This window comes from Rhinolophus hipposideros (assembly GCF_964194185.1).
Source record: "Rhinolophus hipposideros genome assembly, chromosome: 19".
NCBI classification, from domain to species: Eukaryota; Metazoa; Chordata; class Mammalia; order Chiroptera; family Rhinolophidae; genus Rhinolophus; species Rhinolophus hipposideros.
In genome coordinates this window covers 31,894,137-31,916,772 of record NC_138065.1, presented here as the reverse complement: position 1 = coordinate 31,916,772, position 22,636 = coordinate 31,894,137, and the positions used below count along the sequence as shown (strand labels likewise).

At 49.1% G+C, this 22,636-nt stretch overlaps 1 protein-coding gene across 1 annotated transcript in view; it reads right to left on the bottom strand.

The window, feature by feature from the left end:
- Positions 1-816: 816 nt before the first annotated feature.
- Positions 817-22,636, bottom strand: part of MAPKAPK2 (MAPK activated protein kinase 2) — a 49,617-nt gene continuing 27,797 nt past the window's right edge. The window contains exons 2-10 of the mRNA XM_081025967.1: positions 10,855-10,994; positions 10,611-10,675; positions 10,226-10,305; positions 9,600-9,726; positions 8,985-9,060; positions 8,506-8,630; positions 8,149-8,234; positions 7,951-8,031; positions 817-7,292 (exon numbers count right to left, since the gene is read on the bottom strand). Of these exons, the coding sequence (XP_080882093.1) occupies positions 7,149-7,292; positions 7,951-8,031; positions 8,149-8,234; positions 8,506-8,630; positions 8,985-9,060; positions 9,600-9,726; positions 10,226-10,305; positions 10,611-10,675; positions 10,855-10,994 (924 nt within the window). The 3' untranslated portion in view covers positions 817-7,148. The remainder of the gene's footprint in view (positions 7,293-7,950; positions 8,032-8,148; positions 8,235-8,505; positions 8,631-8,984; positions 9,061-9,599; positions 9,727-10,225; positions 10,306-10,610; positions 10,676-10,854; positions 10,995-22,636) is intronic.

Sequence of the window (22,636 nt, the reverse complement as noted above, 5' to 3'; positions counted from 1 at the left end):
CTCTGTGAACCACAGGCTCTAGACACAGCTAACCAATGTCTCTGGTCTCAGACTCAGATGAGATCTGATTTCTTTGAAACGAAAACCTCCAACTGGTGAATTCAGAACCACAAGGCTCCAAATCAGGGAAAAGGGGCTAAGAGAACTCAGCTCATTCTGAAACTTCAGGTGCTGTCGCCTGAGGAAGCTCTAGTTATTTGATGAACAAGAAGCCCTCAGCTGCCGGGATTGGGGAAGGACCAACATGACATTCACATGCTCTGAGAGCAGTGGCCTGAGCTGGTAACTGGCCTGGGCTCAGGCCAGAACCACCTAGGCTAAGGGGCTCATTTGCATAACCTTTGCAGATACTTTGCATTGCAAGGTCAGGAACACAACTCTCCTAAGATCAGAGAGGTTAAGACTAGAATTTGGTCACACGGGGGCCTGAGGGACAGAAACAAAACCCAGGAGGAGAGGACCCAAGAAAGGAGGGGGATAGCAAAGGGGGAAAGCCAGTCCCAGTATTTCACTTGCAAATCCTGGCAGGGGTGTCAGATGGTGTTGGGTAGGAAACTTCACTGTCCCTTAGGGCAAGAAACTTATGCAAACAAATTCATTTGCATGGCAGTTCCATGCCTCAGGGTCCAGAGCCTCTCAGCAACACCCCTCCCCCCCACCTGGAATCCTGCAGGCTTGACAGCCAAGGCTTTCTTGGCAGGAGGTTTTGGGCAGTAACTTTTCTTCAGAGCAATAACTATTCCCTCCAGTGGGTGGGTGTACATTCACGGTAACCCAGGTTTGAGATGTTGGTGTGTAAAAAAACACAAAAGTGTGGAAACTTGGATACATTAAAATTTATTTTTGTACAGAGAAGCTCCCAAGGGCTTCGTGTTTAACACTTGAGTTGTGTAAGGACTGTGATGAACAGGGATGAGAAAGGCCTGCAAAGAGCTCTGGCTTTTCAGTGAGCAGCAACACCACCATTGACAACTATTCATCTTGATTTTCCAGGAGGACCCACCCCCAATTTCACATAATGGTGTCCTTTTCTACAATGATTTGTAAATTGTATAACTAAACATGATCTAAGTTTAAGGTATAACTTCGTAAGGCTTCTTGAAAAGTTAATGAACTGAAGACTAGGTGGGGAAATCCCTGTCAGACTGATGTCCCCAAATTTTAGTTTTGGGGAAGCAAACATGGTGAACAAGGGGAATCCAGGTTGGAGGGGCTGAAAAGAAAATGGGCCAAAAACACCGAGGATACCCCTAAGGAGGGTAAATCAGATTTCCCACAGACAACAGATGGGAATCAAAGGTCAAGCTGAAGAGATGAGCAGACAGCAGCAGTTCAGACCAGAAGACAGAAGGGGTGAGCTGAGACTCAGAGAGGGAAAGTAACAGTGACCCTCTATCTTCTATTTTGAGATTTAAACCTCTACTGTAACTCGATTTAACAGTGTAGTTTAGTTTGGGGTTTTTTGAAAAATTTGCTTTGCTTTGCTTCCCTCCCCTCCCACCAAACCTTAATGATTGTTTACCACATATTCTGTTGACTTCGGGCTGTGTGACTTGGGAGGGGTTTTTGCATGCCTTTTTCCTGGGGTTGCCTGACCAGCTACTCCTTCCTTTGTTCTGCCTCTCCTTGCAGTCCTATAAAACCTTATGGCAGTATTAAGGGACGAAAGGCAGTCTTTGTGACAAGGAGTCCACTGTCTTCCCTTAGTGCTGGCATTTTGGAATAAATCTGCTTTTCTTTCCATCCACCTCACCTCTCGAATTTTGGCTTTCATGTTACGAGCAGCCGGACCTTTTGCATGGTTAACAGGAAGAAAGACGCTAGTCCTGATGGAGAAATCTCCACCATGCTGTCCCCTCATTTTCTATCATCAAAACTGCCCTCTGAGCACCAGGGTGAGGCCTCCTCAGGAGGGGCTCCTGGGTTTCTGCCAGAATAGCCCTGCCTTTGCCCCACAAACACCTGCTCTGTCCTTTTTATGAGCGCTGATTCCCCTTGCCTTCTGTCATGTAAATATCTGTCTGCTCCTCTAGACTGAGCCCCCGGAAGGGGAGGCTCACTTACTCATCCGTCATGCCAACATCCTGGGCACTGGCCGTTGCACATAGTAGGTGCTCAAGATGAGCTGAATGAGACCATGACATGTCTACTCTTGGAGAGTGGGGAAAGTTCTGAAAAAGCAGCTCAAGCTCCAAAGGCCAAAGCACTACCTGCTCGAAGGGCTTGGCCCCATCGCTGTACACCCACCAACAGTGCTTCTACCTCTCCAAGTCCAGCCACGGCTGGGTTTGCATATGCCCATGGCCCTGAAGGCTTCATCCAAGAATGAAGACCCAGGGCCCCTTCTTTTGACCTCACTCATCTCTCCAGTCTCAAAGCCTCTAGGGCCCTAAGAGGCTGCCCTGGGCCACCTGGGCTTAGATGACACACCCCTCACTGTCTGGAGCAGTTTCAAATTGATCCATTCAGACCACAAAGTGTGTCCATCCGGTGGCTGCAGAAAAAGACAAGTCCTCTCACTGTTTACACGTGTTTTATATCTCACTGACTAGGAACCAAGCAGGAACCAGGTCTTACACTTGTTTGTTTTTCCCAAAGCATAATGTTTACAGTAAGCGCCTGGGGATTTAGTGATTTAGTTCATTGGGTGGTCTCTTCACACTGGTCTGAGAGCAGGGAGAGGAGAGGTAGACGAATTCACCAGAAGGCTCCCCCAGAATTGGAGCCTGGCGTCCCTTCCAAATGAGTCGCTACTACCAAACTCAGCCAGACTCTCCCTGGGATTTTTGGGGTCCCTAAACTTGGGCTTCAAGAGACAGATCCAGGTAGAGACAGTATTTCCAGAGCTGAGGGTGCAGAGGCTGCACCCCGAAGCCTCCTGGATCCCCTCTCTGGCCCACCTGGGGAGTGCCCAGCAGGTTTGTTTACATCCGCCAGTGGATGCAGCAGCCACTTTCCCCCAGCCTCACCAACCCCACTGCCTCCTTTGAACAATTGAATTTTCTTCACACCCAGAGCAGGCCGACCTACCCACTCATCATTCACAGCCCTCTGCGTTTCCTGTCTCCAACCCAGTCAAAGGAAAACCCCAAATTTACTGTTATTGTTTGCCAACTCAACTGCCTCCTCGCCTAGACCACTGGCCCCACTCCAAACCTGGGGTTCCCTGTGCCTTCCGGGCAGGGCAACCCACCTGAGGCTAGAACTCGAATAGTGATCAAGGCCACCTGACACCTGGCATCTGTCGAAGAACTGAAATCGTCTTGAATTCCTCACAATAGACACAGGGCATAGGAATGTCGCCCCCATTTCACAGAAAGTGAAGAGGAATCCAGTCTCCACTCCTCCCCCACCCCGTCCTTATCACAACTTCAGTGTGTTTTTTAAGAAGCTCTGTCCTAACTTGGAAGCAGATAGAAGTCACATTCCCCTCTGCTTAGTTGTGAGTTCTTGGGAGAGGTCTTTTCCTCTCTGAGGCTGTTTCCTCACAGGTAAACTACAGGCTAGACTGTGTAACCCAGAGGGCTTTTATGCCGATGAAGACATCAAGGGGAATAACCCAGCACCGTGGTGCTCAGCAGGTGCCTACGAGTGTCCATAAGCCCTCTTTGCGTCTCACACACCACTTAAGGATGTTCAAGAATCACATCCTGTCGCCCCTGCACCCATGCAAGCCAGTGTCTGCCTTTCGGTACAGAAGTGCCACCGCCATCCCATCTGGGAGTTTAGGAGAATGAGGTTAAGTTCCCCCTAGAGACACGACATCACATGGCCAGCAAGCATGCAAGGTCAGGGTATGGGAAGAGAGTGGAAAGGCATGGCAAGACCCACTTGCCCAGCCAGGCTCCTCGTGGCCCTTCCCCCCATCTTCCCTGAATACCAACTCCAGGCCAATCCTCACTGGCCACAGTGTCCTGAGCTGACCAAACCCAGACAGAAGAGGAAGCAAAACAGCATCAACGTGTGGGGCAAGAGATGACACAGCTGTGCAACAGGTCTCTGTGGCAGAGCAGTGACCCACAGATGCCCACGTCCTAATCTCTGGACCTGTGAACATGTTACCCTACATGAGAAAAGGGACTCTGCAGATGAGAATAAGGGTAAGGACCTCCTGAATTATCTGGGGAGGTCCAATCGAATCATACGGGTCCCTAGAAGTGGAGACTCCTTCCTTCCTAGTCAGGTCAGAGATGTGAACACAGAAGAAGGGTCAGAGAGATGCAATAATGCTGGCTTTGAAGATGGAAGAAGAGGCCACAAGCCAAGGAATGAAGAAGCCTCTAGAAGGTGGAAAGGGCAAGGCAATGGAATCTGCTAGAGCCTACAGAAAGGAATGCAGATCTGCTGAGACCTGGATTACAGCCCAGTGAGACCCATGGGACACTCTGACCTATGGAACTCTAAGATATTAAATTTGTGTTGTTGTAAGTCACGAAATGTATTATGGCAGCCACAGAAAACTAATACAGTAGGACGCTGACAACTCCCTTCTCCCCTCTCACACGGCTCCCATCCTACCACCTTATTCCCTCTCCCTGTCAGCAGGTTCTTATCACTGCTGACACCTCCATAGCTCAGACAACATAGCTGGATTTCTCTGAAAGCAAAACCTTGTGCTGTTCTTTAGAGCAGTGGTTTCTAGAGTGATGAGTAGAAATGCACCGCAGAAGTCCATTCAGGAGTTACGGGGGAGAGGGGTGTCACAGGGACTGCCCTGGAGCAGAGGAGACGTCATCTGACCAGTGATTAAGGGGTAAGGAAGCCTCTTCTCCAGGCCAGAGACAAGGTCTGAGGACAGAGACACAGCAGGTCTTGGGATCCTGACTTCTAGTCCAAACCAGTTAGCTGTGTGACCCTCCAGCACATTCCTTCACTCTCTCCATTGGTTTCCTTACTCATAGAACACGGATAACCACCCTGCCTTGCCTTTCTCCCCTGCCAGCTCCAAGGATCATGTGAGAAAATGTGAAGTTATCTAGGATGCACTATTTTACTGTCTACCTGGGAAAGCAGTGGGGTCAATAGACTGATTTCTACCTTAGGCCCTACTGCGTACCAAATCATTGTGTGATCTCAAACATCTCACTCTGGGCCTCAGTCTTTCCATCTGTGAATTCAGGGGAATGGGTCACATGAACCCTGAGGCTCTTCCAGCTCAGATGTAGTTTGGTTTCTGCCCGGCCCCTATCGCCCCCTCCTGGAACTTTCAAAAACTACACCAACCTGCTCCCTAGGTTTCTTTCCCAGGATTTGAACCAAATCACCACCACTCTTTTTACCCCGGACCCTCAGGCCCGACAGCCCAGCCAGGCTGAGGGTGCCAGTGTCTGGCTATGGCTAAATAGGTCAAAGAATCATGTGCCAAGAAGCAACAAGGCTCCTGATTCAGTATTTGGCAAAAGCGCATGGGCTCCCAGCACTTATTGGCACCCTCCCCCTGCTCTGAAGGAAAGCAACATTCATGCCGCTACACCGACCTGTCCAGGCTCCGCTCACCCAGGAGGCTCTCCTCTGCCCTTTCCTCCCCTCCTCCCTCCTTTCCCAAGAGACACGGCCTCTGCCCTCCTAACATACAGGACCACTCTCCACACGTGGGAAGAGAAGAGTTGTGGGAGTCGAGGGGCTGGGCCCCATGAAGGAAGACAAAGGAAACTTTCAACTATTAAATCTGTTTAGTAAAGACAATTTCGCTCATACAAAACAACAACGGTTTACAACAATCTGAGTGCTGGACACACCATCAGACACGGGAGGGGCTGCAGGCACTCGTAGCCCTTCCCCCACGCCAGAGAAGCCCCTGGGTGCCCCTCCACCATCCTGCCCTGAGGGAGATGAAAACTGAAGTATTACTGCCACCCCCGTCCCAAAGGGACCATGGCACAGAGGACTTCCCCTCCCATGCTGCTCCTCAGTAACACTGGGGGAGGACCTTCCCCTCACTGGCTGGGACACGCGAAGCCCAGTTGTTTGGTGTGGGGGTGAAGTGGCTAATGGGGAAGGGGCAGAGTCGGGACATCTTTGGTATGAAGACCTCCTCCCACCCACCCACTAGGCCACACAATGGAAATGTGCAGGCGGACCACAAAAGTGGTGTTGCCTTTGCCCACAGGGGTAGCTGGCTGATGCCCCCAGAGCCCGGGGCATAAAGCAGAAGCTTTGTGTCACTTATAAACTGCCCCGCCTCACCCATGAGAGCTGAGAGGAGGCCTGTTGAGAAATGGCTAAAAATGTAAGAAAAATAAACAAGAACGTGTTAATAATGGCAGAAAGGGAAACAGAAGTTACTCGGTCGATCAGCTCCTCAGAGGACTAGGACTCAGCACTACATGGGGAGTCAGGGTCCTAGAGGGCAAGGGGTCCAGTCTTCCTGATTGCGTGCCAGTGCCTAAGTCACCCCTGTCCACCTCCAGGAACCAGCTAACAGGGGCAGGCCAGGAGGGCCAGCTCAGGGTCTGGACAGACTCCCAGGCACTGTGGCAGGCCCCACATGGGCAGGGCAGGGCAGGCCCAAGGCAGAAGGTTCTTGCAGCCCTGCCTGCCACTGGCCCCACAAATGCAGTCCCAGGAACAGATCCAGACACACACACACACACACACACACACACACACACACACACCCCTATCCATCTGGCACACTGGTGATGCCTGAGGGCTCCATAGAGGAGGCGGGTGGCATCCTGGCCCCAGCCCTCCATGGCCTTGAGCTCCGGGAACGCCTCAGCCAGAGGGAACTTCAGGCTGTAGTGGGGAAATGGGACAGATGGGACAACATGGGACACTCCCTATAACATTTCCACAAATACCCTTTAACAAGAGGAAGGGGGTTGGGAGAGAGGAGGAGTGGGGGAAGAACAATAAAAGAAGTTTCATAAAAATTCTAAGTCAAATTACTGATAAAACTGCAAAATGAGCACAGGTTCAAGAGCATCTTGCTCCCTTCTCTCCACGCCCTCCCGACCTCCCAGCCTCTCCCTCTCTGGGGTGGCCAGAACCCAAGGCAGAATTCTGCCTCTCACGAGGCTCTGGGTTCCATGCAGCTGAGGAGGAGGGGAGGCAGCAGTGCACAGCTCTGTGTCTCTTCATTTAAAAAATATATCCAGGTGAGAGTTATTGCTTGTCCTCCAGTGGAGCAGGCCGGGCTGAGCGGCTCAGTGAGCAAGGGCCGCGGTCTCCAGAGCTCGAGCTTTCTTCCGCCTCTTCAGAAGCAGAGGGTTGGACGCGTCTTCAATCTTTTTTATCTTGATCTGCTCATAGTCGACACGCATTGTGGCCAAGGCACTGGTCATCTCTTCCTGGGGGGTAGGATAGTGGGTTACAGTAAGGAAGAGAAGAGAGAGACACAGGTAAGGAAGGGCAGGATAAGGGCAACCAAAGCAGAGAGAGAAGAGGCAGGCTGGTTAGTGGGTCCAGGGCTGACAGCAGACTCAGCCTCGGGTTGGGACAACAAAGCCCGGCCTCTGCTGCCGCTGCTCCAAGATTCCTCCAACCACCCCGTAAGAAGGCAGAAAGAACAGTGGTCTAGGAGTCAGGAGACCTAAGCTGTGGCCTGCCCCAGCCAGTCACTAGATGTGTGACCTTGAACAGGTCACTGCCCCACTCTGGGCCTGTTTCCTCATCTACAAAACGAAGAGATAGGATGGCTTCTCAGGTCCTTGTAGAGACCCAGGGAATAGAGAAGTTTTAAGAAACAGCCAAGCCTAGTTTAGACCAGGACATAGAATCCACTGGCCCAAACCGGTCAGGGAAGAGGCTCCCAGTCGCTGTACTTGTTATAACAGACATTGCCCGGGGTGAGAAAAATGCAGAACCAAACCCTCCCCAGCAAGCACCAGCATGCACACCTGGGCACCCCATGAGCCACAGCAGGGCCCCTCTGCCTCCTTCCCCCCTCCCTCACACCCCTGCCCAGGAGCTGCCTCCCCAACCCCTCTCGGCCAGTGGGTCCCTCACCTTGACATCCTCCCACCGCTCCTTATCCTCCTTCAGGACCCGGCTGGTGTGCAGTGGGGTTTGGGGGACTTTCGTTGATTGCTGAGGGGAGAGGAAAAGGGTCCAGGTGAAAACCTGGGCAGGGCAGAGTCCTGGCTAAGACCTCGTCCCAAGGGATAGTCCCCAAGGAGCAAGGTCTCTCCAACCTGCCAGGCTTACCACGATCCAGGGGTGGTTCATAAACTCCGTGATGGTCATTCTCTGGGTGGGCTCTGTTTTCAGCAGGTTCCGGATGAGCATCTTCACTGTGGGGTGGGGCAGGGGACAGAGACAGCTCAGGGGCCAGCCTCCCTCTCTTGCTCCTTCCCAATTTCCAGAGAGAAACTGGCCAGGGGAGAGGGGTGTCGGATAGCGCAGCCTGCCAAGGGGCTGCCCCGAGGACCATCACACGTCCCACCTGACAGGCCCTTCCCACAGGCAGGACATAGCCAGCTGGTGTGGGCAGACACACAGCTGCACCACCCACAGGAGACAGCGGCCCACACGTACACAAGCACAAACACGTGGGCTTCTCACCTTCCTCTGATACTTCTGACCATTCTGGGTTGGGAAATTCATACTGGCCCATCCGGATGCGAGTCTTCATGCCCGGCGAGATGGCAAGACCGTGGTTGGAGTAGAAGGGTGGGTACCCACACAGCCTGAGCCAAGGGGAAGGAAGCAGAAAGAGGGGGTCAGAGCTGCTGTTATAGGGGCCCTGCTCTAGGAATAGGGTGAGAAACAGACTTTTTCTTGTAAAATTCACAGAAAAACTGGGACTCCTTGATTTAGTCACAATATGCAAGTCAAGGACAGGGCCCTGGAACCTACCCGTTAGCTACTTTATACCCATCACTTAGCTATCAGAACCCGCTAAGCACTGAGAGAAGCAGACATGCATGCGATTCCCAAGGAATCCCCCATCCAGAAGGGGAATGCCAACCTTGCCTCTTCCTCTCCTCCTGGACAGGTACAGGCCCCTCCCACCCCGCCCCAGCCCAGCCCGGCACACTCACAGGATGTACATGATGACACCCAAGGACCACATGTCACAGGACTTGTCATACTTCTCTGGGCCCAGAACTTCTGGAGCTGCAAACCAAAGATCAACCAATATGAGTGGGCCTGGCCCTCGGAACACTGTGACCTACCCCAATTTCTCTTGAATGTTCCCATCCCAACCCTTCGGACCATCATGATGGGACTATAGTTGGGGGTGAAATAATCTTAAGGTGAAATAATTCTTGAACTACAAGAGCCTTTCAGACCCATGATGTCTATTATCTGACAAACACATTTGAGAGTTTATTCTGTGCCAGTCAGCAGGGGCGGCAGTGCCAAATCTGTGTCCAGACTCCACTGGGAATCTGATGGAAAGGATGGCTCTTCTCAGGAAAGATGTGCATGTGCACAGAATCCTGCCTGCAATCTCAGACAGATAATTTCCTACGATGCCTCAATCTCAGCTTAACTCTGACAAGCCCTGCTACAGGTCAGGCTTCACCAGAGCCAGAGCCAGAAAGGGCCAGAGGACACGACTCTCCCAGAACCTGTGGCTCTAAGACCAGCAAGAGGAGGAGTTGGGAAAAGCTCTAGGGAAGGATGAGCCCCCAGGCCTCCTCTAGACTTACCCACGTAGTACGGCGTATAACAAGGAGTGGTCAACGAGTTGTGGCTGGTGGTTTCCTTGGCAAAGCCAAAATCAGTGAGTTTCAGAATGGCATTGGGCCTTTTAGAGGTGTATAAGAGATTCTCGGGCTACAGAAAGAAAGGCAGAGAAATAAAACTCCATCAACCTGTGAGGGGCTATCGGAAATCAAAAGGAGAAAGATACCTTCCTTCCTTTCTGTCAACAACCCATGTCTAGCCCCTATGATCTGAGCAACACAATGAGCAACATGAGAGATATATGGTCAGCTTGCTGCCTTCCCAGAGCTTTCCGTGTACTTGGAGATCAGAGATGAATGCAGAGAACCAGGAAGAAACACCATAAGGACCGAGAAACCAAGGGTGCGACTATGCGGCGCTGAGCGAGGGGCCACGGCACTGAGCGGCCGGAGGCTTCCCTGCTGGGGTTTGCCCAGAGAGGGCAGCCCTGCAGAGCAGAGTGGCATCCTGCCCCAGTCGGCCCCAGGAACCAGGCAGCACGGATGCAGGACGACTCTGGCAACCCTTCCCAGGTTCGCTGAGACCCCAGGGCCTTCCCTCTGCAGCACCTGAGCTGCGAGGTGCGGGGGGCATAATGAACAGCTGGTACCTTGACATCCCGATGAGCAATGTTGATTGAGTGCAAATATTGGATGGCTTCACCAATGCTCTTCATAATTTCTGATGCTTCTGTAGGGAAGGCGGGAGAGGGAAAGAAAGTCACAAGATGTGTCATTAGGTTAGAAAACCCACTGCACCAGTCCCTACCTCTCGCCATGCAGCCTAAGGCTCCCTACATACACCCCACCCCCACCCACACAGAAACCAAGTCACAAGGAGCCACCGTGGCTCAGGTGAGGACGGCAACCCTGGCAGCCAGCCAGACGAGGTGGCAGGCCTCAGCATCTTTCAGACGGCAGGCACCACAGAGGGGCCCTTTCAGAACCCTGCTGCCCTGCCTGCCCAAGGCCCGTCCCACAGCAGACTCTTCTTACCTCTTTCTGTGAACGCTTGGTCTCCTCGGTCCTGGATTCGGCTAAACAGTTCTCCACCATCCAAACTGAAACAAAGCTACAGTGAGATCTGGGGAACACAACACCTCACCACCACTCTCCTTCAGTCCCCCAAAAAATCAAGCTTTAAGCTTCAGGGCACATCTGGGCAGGCCCCAGAAGGTGAGGGGCTTGGCAGGGAGTGGGGACAAGCTGGGCCAGAGACAGAACAGGCAAGGTTACTCACCACTCCATGACAATCAGCAGGCACTTCCTCCCGGCATACAGGTTCTCGTAAACGTCCACGATCCGCACGATGTGTGGGCACTGGGAGGCCCGCCAGTGCAGCTCCACCTCGCGCCGGGCCTTGGGGCAGTCCTGAAGCATCTGCAAGCCGAAGAGCCTCCTGAGTAACTGCACTGTCTCTGCAGGGGGCGGCTGGCTGCCGCCCCACATGGGCTTATTCCAAAGCCCTGACACGTCACTGATACACCGGAAACTCCCCACTCCTGTAGGTCCTCTACCAGCCCCCTTGGCATTTTCCCCAGGAGCTCCTTCTCCTAAATGCTGACTTAGAACTTTGCAGCTCCCTTGTCTGATCTTAAAAGAAAAAAACCAATATGACCCGTCGTGGGGCTTTGACAGCTGTACTGAGAGCAGTCCTGTCCGTCCAGCTCAGGGCAAGAGGTCTATTCTGGAAGGCAGGGCAGCAGCTGGACACTGGAAGACAGGGGGAAAGGAGGCATGGGGAGAAAGACAAACTGAGGAAAACCAATCCAATAACGGAAAGGGGCCTAGAGAAAGGAGAGACTCAAGAATCTGTAAGGAAAGGTAACTCCTCCATCCCACAAAGGCAGCACACAGAATCCTGAGCAATGTTTCTTCTACTTCTGTGGTTTACTTCATCCAACCAACAGATGGCCTTGGAGTCAGCCTGATGTGTTTCGAATCCTGGTTCTTACACGGTCTGCAACCTTGAGCAAGTTATTTCATTCACCGAGCCTCATTCATGTCACCTCCTCTTCCGTGGGCCAGGTGGTCAGGGGCATTCAAGGAGCCTGGATCCCTAACGAGTCTCGGGGGCTGCATCTGACGAGTCCAGGCCAGTCTCATTAATTCCAGGCCCTTTGTTAGCCTAAGACGCATCAATGGCCAAGAACTTTGTAGGAAATCGGAGAGGCCTCGCAAAGGGAGCACAAGGACTACATACCACATCCCTGCATATGGCACCTGGGACAGTGGCAGGCCGCCGCGTGCCGTAAGGGGAACCCGCCTAAGAGGATAAACCAACACACTGAGGAACGCAACCAGGAGAGGCGGCAACTACCTGGATCCTTACTGACATCACCAAGCGTCCCTCATGACTTCTTTATGGTAAGATCCAGAAAGCATCCTGATACAAAGATTAAATGAAATCTGTCAAATGCCTCCTAGCAGGGTACCTGGTATGTGCTCGACAATAGGAGCTATTATTCTCATTACAGAATGTCTGCTAAGTGCATGGCACAGAAGCCAAGATCACTAAGACAACGAGCCTCACAGACTTACCGACTCGCTGGGAAGTCAGGATCAGCCTTATACAGTACACACCCCAACTGCTTTGGACATTTGAAGAGCTGCGGTGTGAGGGAGGCAGAGGGCTGAGAAGGCTGTGGACAGGCAGAAGGGAAGGCCTCCAGGCAGGGCAAACGACGGGAATCAGGCTGACCGACTGAGGTAGATGGGAGTTGGGGTGGGTGAGTGATGCAGCATGGGGCTGAGATCTGCTGGGAAATGCATGAAGCTTGGCAAGTAAGAGCCGATGGCCAGGATGGAGCCAGATTACAGAGGCAAACGCGGGACTTCCCAACAATAAAACTAGCATTCATTTATGCAATGGTCCGTCATATGCTGGACTTTTTCTAACTATACAACAATTGCCATTTTTACAGGATAAGGAAACTGAGGCTCAGAGAAGTAGTGTGTCCCAGGCTCAGATCCTGGGGAAAGACAGGGCCAGGGTTAAAATCTAGGCCTGGTGGACTGCAAGGTCCAAGCCTTTTCCACGACACCACGCAGCTTTTAGAGGTGGGGTGGAGGCTGAGAATTGTCAGTCCAGACTGCCAAATGCAGACTGACTTTGCAGAGGCAGTCCCTAAACAGGTACTGTTAACTCAGTGCCCTAGGGAGCACGCAGGAGGCATGTCCCCATGGCGTCACACTGCCACCTCGTGGCCACTTGAGGACACCACACAGGTCCTGAGTTCTGCCACCCTCAACTTCATTCATTTGGATGAACCAGGAGAAAAGTTGATTTTCCTTTCTCAAGTTCTATGAGGAATTGGAGGAGGCACTAATTTCATTTGCAAATAATTTTATATCACAAGCATTTACTGAGCTCCTACTATGGTCCACATATGGTGCTGGACATCAAGACCAAATTATGAGAAGAGTCCTGATCTGAAAGCACTCAAGCTGTGGGGGACGGTGGGGGGGATACACGAGGGAGGCAGACATGGAAAACGCTTATAACCCACTGAGATAATGTGCTGTAAGACTGGTAAGTTCAAAGGGTTCAGGAGCAAAAGTTCTCAGAGCAAACAGGAAAGAACTCTATTGCCCCCTACAGGCACATAGCAACCGAGACCCAGAGAGAAAGAAAAAAAGTTGTCAATTTACTGGAACATGATGAGGTCACAGATTTACAATCATGGGGAGCCAAGGTCTGGAATTTATCAATTTCTCGTTGCATAACCTTGGAACAAGGTCCTTACGTTTCTTTGCATCTATAAATTGGAGAGGGATGGGAAATAATACCTACGTGGTCCCCTCCCTCCTAAAGCAATTATAAGCATCTAATGAAGTAATACCTCTAAGGGTGCCTTCTTATCACAGGCACCGATCACTGAACCAGCAGCATAATTGCAGCAGCACAGGGGCCTCTCCATCACGTCGGTGTTGAGGCTGGAACACATGCTGTAGCCAGCACGAGTCACCAGCAGGACTATAGGCTGGGTTTCTGTATGCAGCCTGGTCACCACCACCTGGGAACCAGCTCCATCCTCTAACTAACCAGACGTGCTAAGTGAGGACGCAGCTAAGCCCAGAGCCAAGTGCAGCCCCTCAGCCCCTCCTGAACTCAGAGCACACACTCAAAAGAGAACTGCAGCCAGAAAACCTGGGTTCACGTTCCACCTCTAGGCCTATAGACAATTCTTTACCTGGCAGAGGAGGGAGGTGGACTTTAGTACAATGAACCTGGCCATGGGAATCACACACAACTCACATCCCAGTTCTGCACTTCCCAGTTTATGTCTGGGAAGCCAGTCCACATTTCTGAAAAGGGTTTCCTCATCTGTAAAACTGGATTTGATGTTGCAAAATAAGTAAATTGGAAAGAGTAGTATTTTTCAATTTAAGAGAAACATAATAAGAATTTCCCATGAAGACTGGTAATTGACATCCAGGCACATGTTTCTCAGAAGTCCCTGAATGGATACGAAAACCAACGCCAGCAATGAAAGTAAGACCTTCAAATCAGTCAGGTGGGCAGGCTGACTGACGTCACGGCAGAGCCATGAAAAGCCAAAGAGGCTTTGTAGACAGCTGTGAAGTGCAAAGAGCCTGGAGAGAGAAAATCAAGAACGTGCTAATCTGGAGTACAGGGCTAAATAAAGAACAGCAGGGGAGGCGCATGAGCGCTGAGCCAGAGAAGGACAAGGAGAGAAAACAGGATTCCCAGAGTGCGGCCAGGGGCCACCAGCAGAGGTGCAGTGGCAGGTTCAACCAGAAGCCAAGAGAGTCACCTATGAAAGGCTCCGCCTCTCTGGCATTGACAACAGAGGAGGGAGATCAAAGGACCCAGGAGGGTGGAAATCTGAAGGAAGGGTCTTCCTACTAAAAAGCCACACAGGCTCTTAAGACAAGGACTGCCTGGCAGGGATTATAAAATATTTTAAGCCCATGCTAAACCTGGAATTATCCTGTGATCCCTCGCCCCCCAAGTTTGTATCTGAAATTCCCTTGCACTGTAGAAAAGATTGTTTCATGTGCTAGACTGCAATGTGATAAGCAAGACCATTGACCAGTGTGGCAGGGACCAGGCCAGAGAGCCCACTGACAGGGGTGGGGGTGGGGGACCTCTAGGGTGACAGTGGCAATAAGGACAATATGGGAACTCTCCCAAATACTGTTCCGTGCCTCTCTATCTTTGTCAGAACCCAGAGGGAGGCAGGATGGGGCCCTGATTCTAGGTGTTCATGGTCACCCTTATCTCCCTCCACCAAATCTTCCATCATGGGACCACATGAAAAGACTCAAGAGTAGTCAGCATCCTAAGCCCTAGCCGAGCCAGAGAAAAAGGAAGAAATATGTGTATATCCTAGGCCTGAGGTCCTGCTCACCAACAAAACAGGTATAAGGATAGGACAGGAAGGAACAAGTGCCAGGGCCCACAGAAGAATCCCCTTCACAAGCTCCACCATCACTTACCAGGAAGTTTGTAATCCCTTTGTGCCTCAGTCTCCTATCTGTTAAATAGGGTAATAGTACCCATCTATATTAAATGAGTTAACACATACATATTATATAAATTACTAAGAGTGGTACTTGGCACATAGTAAGCACTGCATTATTGTGTGCGATTACTATTCGGCCCTATGTGTTACTGCCCCCACTGGGGTGGGTAACTGGATCCCACTCCTCCCCTTTTCGTTTAAGGTGTTGTGTGTATCTCCAGGCACTGGGCAGAGGGGTGATCCAGAACACTGGGAGGGAAGCAGGCTTTGGCATCTTAGTCCCGAGTTCTCTGGCTCCCTCTCTACACCACCTAAACTGGACAGCTGGGGGCAGGGTTGCAATGTAATGAGAGAGGAAGCCATCCTTTCCCAAGATTGACAGGTGCCAAGAGTGATATAAAAGTCTGAATCAGGTGCTGTGCTGTCAGTGTGTGGTGCACATTGTTAAACAAGACAGCCCTGCACTCCCAGCAGAAGGTCAGGTTACACACCATCTCCCAACCTGTACCACAGGGAGGGGGCAGACCTGGATGCTTTTACAGGTAGAGGTAAAGAGGAGGACTTCAGAAGGAGGACTGCTGCTGGGGCCGTTGGAGCAAGCTCCTTAGCACAGAGAAGGCGCAAGCACAGGCCTCAGAGTCAGAAGAGCAGGGAAAACAGAGCCCCTACTTTCCGGGAGTGTTGTGTGTGCCTTGGCTAAGTAGTTCAAATGGGGAACCCTCACACCCATCCTCACACCCACCCCAGAAGGAAGCATCTGATCTTACAAATGATGTAACTCAAGCTCAGAGACGCTGAACAATTAGTTCAAGGCCTTTCAGTCATGTGTCTGTGGCAGGGCTGGAATTTGAACCCCATTCTCACTGCTCTCCAAGCCCCTTTTCCACCACCCCATGGATACAGGCAAAGGATACAAACTCAGCCAAGACTGTCTATGATATCAACAGCCAAAAGTGGGGGCTGAAAATGTACATAGGCCTTAAAGTGCAAACTTTTTGATATTGAAATTCTACTTCCAGAATTTTATGCTAAGGTACTAATCATAGATGGAGTTTTAAGGATATACCCAGGGTGCCAAACAAATGTATACAAGTGGATACTTTGTCAGCGTTGCTCAAGCAGTAGTTCACCGTAATCAGAAGTGTCTGGACGCCGATGGGAACCACTTTGAGCCCCTCTTGTAATTGCAGAAGTCAAATGTGACTTGGGTTCATCTTTTGTTATCGGTACATATTGAGTATTACAATTTTAATAGGTTTTTCCTTTCTTAAAATGTATACATTTTTTGGCACCCTCTGTATGTGTATTAGGTGTGTATATCTTTAACAGGAAGGGCATTCATACTCAATAAAATGATAATAGTAATTATACCTGAAAGATAGGATTACAGGCGACTTAATTTTCTTTATTGTATCTTTATTTCTAGGTGATTTACAATTAATACATGTACTTTTTAAAGAGGCAAAGACACGTAGTTCTCCAAATTTTAATCGGAGGCTATCATCCACACCCCCATGTGGCCAGGGAGCAGCGGCTCGCGGCTTCCAGGCAGCTCAGCCACCCCAAGTCCATGGCTGCCCTCTTGGCGTCTTGAGCAAGACAGCAGCTCATGCCCAGTGGGTGCTGCTACGGGGAGGGAGGGAGGCGGGGATACCCACAGCCCCTCCCTAAGAAGGGAAGAGGTAGAATTATAGTGCAGCCAGTTTAATTGTTCTCTCTCCTACTCCAGTTCCACTTGGCCATGGCCGTGACCTAGCCCTCCCAAGCTCCCCAGCTAGGACTGGGGCATCTGTGTCTGGCTCAAAGACCTTTGCCCCTCTCCGTTTAGCCTGCAACCTGGGAACTGCCCCCGACCCCCAGCCCTGTACTAGTGAAAACGGAAGGTGTGAGGAGGTCACCAGGCCACAGGACCAGGACACATTGTCCTTTCATCATTTATTACCTCTGTTGGGTCCCTCCAAAGTCCCCATCCCGGGAACAGAGCCAGGCAGGGACACAGGGAGGAGACACATAGCACAGGCAGTACCTGATCTCACCTTCCCAGAATGCCATCACTCGGCAAAAACCTGGACTGCCCACTATGTGCCACACACTGGTTTGGATGGTGCTGGGGTATAACATGGACCAACAAATGAGGCTTGTGCCCCCATGAGGCTTACTTTTTTTATTCTTATTTTTAGAATTAAATGACAAGGTTTTATTCAAGGATCTTAAGATTTGCAAATTGTGGGACACTACCAGGTAACACCCAGAGTGGTCCAAAGAAAAGAGGAAAGCTTAGAGTTCTTATAGTAAAATGTACATTCTTGGGAAGATAAGTCCTACATTCTTAGTTTCTGGATTGGTCTTAGACGGTAGGTAATCTTCCAGGTGTCTGATGGTCTGGATAATGGATGGCAGGCAGTCTGGACTTGTGAACATTATTTCCTAAGTTCTTCAGAGGGTTATCTATAGGACGTATATCTCCAGGTACTGATGCACAACTGGAAAGTTCAAAAGTGTAAGTCCTCAGGCTAGTTAAAGTAATATAAAATCTAGTCCTCATGTGTCAGCCCGTTCTGATTTAAGTCATTGTGTGAGCTTGGGGATTCCATTTTGTTCCTTCACTCTTTCATCAGATAGGACGGTGCATGTAAAAAGGCCTAGCACAGCTAACGGTATGTGTTAAGCAGGAGGGTGGCCCAGGAGAACCTGACACTTAAACCACCTCAGCATGAAAAGAGATGGATAAAGACCAAGACCTTCAAATATAGACTGTTCTTTTTTGTGTTCTGTGGGTAATTCTTACTCAGATCATTATAATGCAGCCTAGGCAATAATCTTGTATTCAGTTGTATTTACCAGTTTAATTACTTTATGCCTCTTTGGTCAGTCTTGAGAAATCCAGAAGTTGCTTTTAATTGGGAAATGAATTCTCTCTCTGAACTACTAGTTCATGAAGTTGGAATATAAAACAAGACTTACTTTTTAATGCATGAGGTACACAATAAACAGTTTTTAATTGTACACTGTGGTTTGTGCTGCAAAGGAAATACAAAGGGAGCTGCCCCAAAAGCAGCAATGGTGGTAAGGGAGACTCTCTCATCCGCTAAACTAAGGAGAGCTGCTTAAAGGCTGGAGAGATGTGTCACATGTCTCTTTTCATCTAGCTCAGCTCAGGAACATAAGAAATGACGAACAGGTAAGTCTTGGTTGAAATGATGACTTTCCTCTACTTCTATTGGGGGACAGGGAGTATGCCTTCCTTCCAGAACTCAGTGGGGATCAAAACTCAGTGAGGGGCAACTGCGGGTCCTCCCCTAGAAACTGATCTAAACATAAATCTCACAGCAAATTGTTTAAATCTTAGAAAGTCTCCAAATTAAAAGATGCACAGAAGTACATCATTGGAGACCCCATGTTGGCACACGTTCTCAAACATTTGGCTGGGAGGTAAAAGCCTCTATTTGTTACTGACTTTCATTAATGTGATGAGGGAAAATCCCCACCCAAAAACAAAGCTAAAACTTACCATGGGTAATCCAGTACCCAAAGCCTTAAAACAACCGAGCCACACTGCCCAGAAGGTGAGGGTGACCTCCCTGTGCTCCCCGCCCTCACTCTCCAGGACCTTCCTGGGGCAGCCACAGAGGGCCGAGAGTCAAAGAAAAGGCAAGAGCCTTAAAAATCACTGTAAATGACAATATTTTCTTAAATATTTGCAACACATAGGCTAACTTAACTTTGGTGAATCAATTATAAAAGATTAACAATCCAATATAAAAATGAGCAGAGAATAAAAACAGGCAGTTCAAAGACAAAGAAACACAGATGGCCAAATGGAAGATGCTCCATACAACTCATTAAAAGAGAAATGTTTATAAAAAGAATAATAATTTCACCAGAATGGCAAAACATTTTTTAATGTTTGACCAAAAACATAACAAAATAAAACTCCCAGGTTTATGGAAAGATTTCTGGGAGGAAAAAGCACTCTCTTATATAATCAGTGGGGATATAAACTAGTATATTTTTAGAGCAATTTGGTCATGTCTACCAAAACTGTGAATGTTCAAACCTTATACCCAGTACTAATGCACCCAGTTAGGAAATCACCCTACAAATGTGTTCCTTAAGCATTTTAATGTTAAAAGACTAGTAACAACCTAAATGTCTGCCCCTAAGGAGCTGGTCAGATAAATGGCAGCAAACGCATACAGTAGAGTCTAGTCCAGCCTTGTGACAGTGAGGCCAGGCCAATCCACCGCTGCGGGGAGGCAGGTGTTAATAAGTGGGCAAGCAGACAAGGAACAGGACGATACTTTGGCATCATCATTAATGTTCTAATTTTTTTAATGGAACTGCATTCACATTACGCAACTAACTTTTAAAGTATAATCAGAAAGGAGCAAACACACCGAAACGTTCATTAGTGGTTAATTATACATGGTGGTAAGATAGGTGACATTTTCCTCTTTTGTGTGTTTTTTAAATTTCCAAACAGAATGTAAAATAGAATCCCATTTGGGATTCTATTCTTGTCGTTGTTGTTGTTGTTGTTGTTGTTATGTTTGGTTTTTAAAGCAGAAGAAAAAAGATACATGGACTTGTGGATGCTTAAAATTTTTCTGGAGGAACTTACCTTCCCCAACCCCCCTCCCCCCCAAATATTAAGTGTTGACTACTAGAGAGAAGCTTGTGTTTTTCTTTTTTTCCTTTTTCCTTTTCCTTTTACATTTTTCTATTGTTTAAATATTTACCATCTGCATGTATTATTTTTTTTTTCAATTAAGTCGAGGGGTTTAGACTCTAAAGTGCAGTTTGCTTCAGGTCTTGACCCCTGGCCTGACAGTGACAGTTACACATGCCCCAAAGCGACCTTCCTGCTCGAGAGGGAGGTGAGTGGAGAAGGGGATCCCATACTAGCCACAGGGGGAAAAAGAACCTGGTGGAACTCGAAGTCTGAGGTAACTCAGTTGATGGAGAGGTGTGGCGTCTTCCTGGAGAACACAACCAAAATATACCAAAAAGCAGGGCAAGGCCCCCAACTGCCACTGCTGACCACTTATGACTTACGTGGCTGTGAACACCACACACCGCGGGGGTGTCAACCACTCGAGAGTCTTGGGTAGGAAACCCAAAGACTGGAGGACACAGATATTTCTGTTTCTTCTAGCATATAATTATGACCTCGAAAGAGAAAGAGGAATCTTCATGTATGCCGCACCAACATGTGCCAGGTGCACTTTGCATAGAGAATATTTGCTCTATGGAAGCCTCCTAAGAGCTTTTTGAAATAGAGTCAATCACTGACTCCATTTACAGGTGTGGCAACCATGACCCAGTGCCATAACTTGCCCAAGACCACGCGGCTCGAGTCATCGACTCGGACCCAATTCCGACTCTGACCTCCAAGTTCTTCTTCTTCTTTTATTGTTTTCATTACAAAGGAGGCGCTGACAAACAAACCCTGAGTGCTAATACTGGTTTACCGGTCCCCCGTCTCGTTGCGCCTGAATGTCTCCCTTCCCGGCTCCGTTCACAGGTCTCTACCCCAGTGAGCTCTGCATCCGCCAGGCCCAGCGCAGAGCTGAGTGCAGAGGAATGTCAACACTTACACTTACTGAATAAAAGGGCAGACTGTCATCAGAACACCTACACAGGCCAAGGTCGACGACAAGATACAGGCCTCTTTCCCTAAGCACACAAGGTAGACGGTGGTAGGAAGGAGGCTTAACTCTCCAAGTTGGCTTCAAGCTAAAAAATGAGTGGCAGGAAGAAAAGTGTCATGTTCTTTGTAGTAACTGGGTATGGCTTTTAAAAATCCAGAGATGGACAAATTATCAAAAGAAATTAAGACAGAAGGGGGTTAGGAATACCGCTTCTGGCCTATGCAGCCTCCATCAATTTGACCCTGGGCAACGGACAAAGCAAATTTAAATTTTTAAATGGAAGGGACAAATGCCATCTCCTCTTCATCACCCTAATTTAGTGGAATGAGATTCATGGCATGTATACCTTAATCAACAGATCTAATGGGAGGTGGAGGGAGTTGAGAAAGTGAAGAAGAGAAGGGTCCTGTATATCAGCAGGTAGTACACACATACACGTGCATGTACCCCACCCCTGACAACAATTCCGCGATTCCACTCGCCTGACAGTGGAGGACAGCTGAGTGAGGAGAGAAGGAGAAAGAACCAGAAGTAATTATTGTGGCACCATATGGGAGAATACATGGTCAGGCAGAAGATATGAACCACTCTTTTCCTACACAGTTAGCAAAATTGGCCCAAACACAAAACAGAACTCAAGTCAGCCAACATAAACACGAGGACATAAGGGAGAGAGATGTCAGTCTTCTGCTAAGAACAGGGAACCTGATCAATTGTCTTGCCCTACTAAATAGTTCACCTCTCATAACAGCCAAAGATGCAAGCGAGGGAACTACAACCCTAAATGCAATTCTGACCAAGAAGCAAAGTCTAGTAAATTAAAAAACCTTAGTTAGCAAAACAAAAATAGCAACAAGAACACCACATTGGAAGGAAGTTAACCTCATCATTTTAGAGTTCAAAGGAGAGAAGAAAAAACCTGGGGATAAAAACAATTGTTGAGCCTGGACTTCAAAAAATACAATATTTAGATGTTGACACAAAGGAGCAGTATAAGCAGAGATCCCAATAAGGAATGTATTTTGAAAGATATGGCCTGATCTGTAACAAGTGAATTCTGATCATCTAAAGCACAATAATCCTGAAAAAGAAATCAGGAGGAAACAGCCACAGATGGTAAGGCCACACAGCACAAGCAGCTCTGATGAACTCAGATATTAAAGGATGTGTCCAAAGACGCAAGCAACTGCCCATACTCAGGACAGACCCAGAGAGAGTGACTCACCAAACAGAATGAGCCAGAGCTTGTGAAAATGCAAGGACTAGGAGAAGAGTGTCTGAAACCTATATGCAAAGCTGTAAGAAGAATCAGAGAGGAAGTGGGTGCTCATGGGGACAGAGGCTGTAATCTACAGAAACAACAGAGAATGGGGGAATGTTCATCTTCAGTATGTTCCATCTTTCTGTCAAGGAGACTGCTCTTCAGACTGAAACAAGCTCAACTGGTGTACACTGTACACACACACGAAAAGAAAACCTCAAGACCAAGAACCAACTTATAGTCACCCAAGGATGACTGAGTTAAAAGATGCTAATCTCAGAAGAATCACACCCCAGGATGCACAAAGAATGTGCAGGTGATTCCAGAACCATGGTTGGTTCTGAGATGGGCAGTGCCCTGCTTTCTGGCATCATGCATTCCCACAGCACCCACTGTGCTCCAGGCACCAGACTAAACACTAGGGGATTCAAGGAGTTCACAGTCTAGTCAATGAAACAGAAACAATATGCAAACAGAATTGCTACAAGACTGTTGAACTTCCCATCTGCCTCTGGCAAGGCTCTAGAACAGATCACGAATTGGACTATCACAACCCAGCCTGGGTTTCCTGAGAAGCCATACAAACCAGTCTGATTACCTATTTTTAGCAGGGTTACTAAA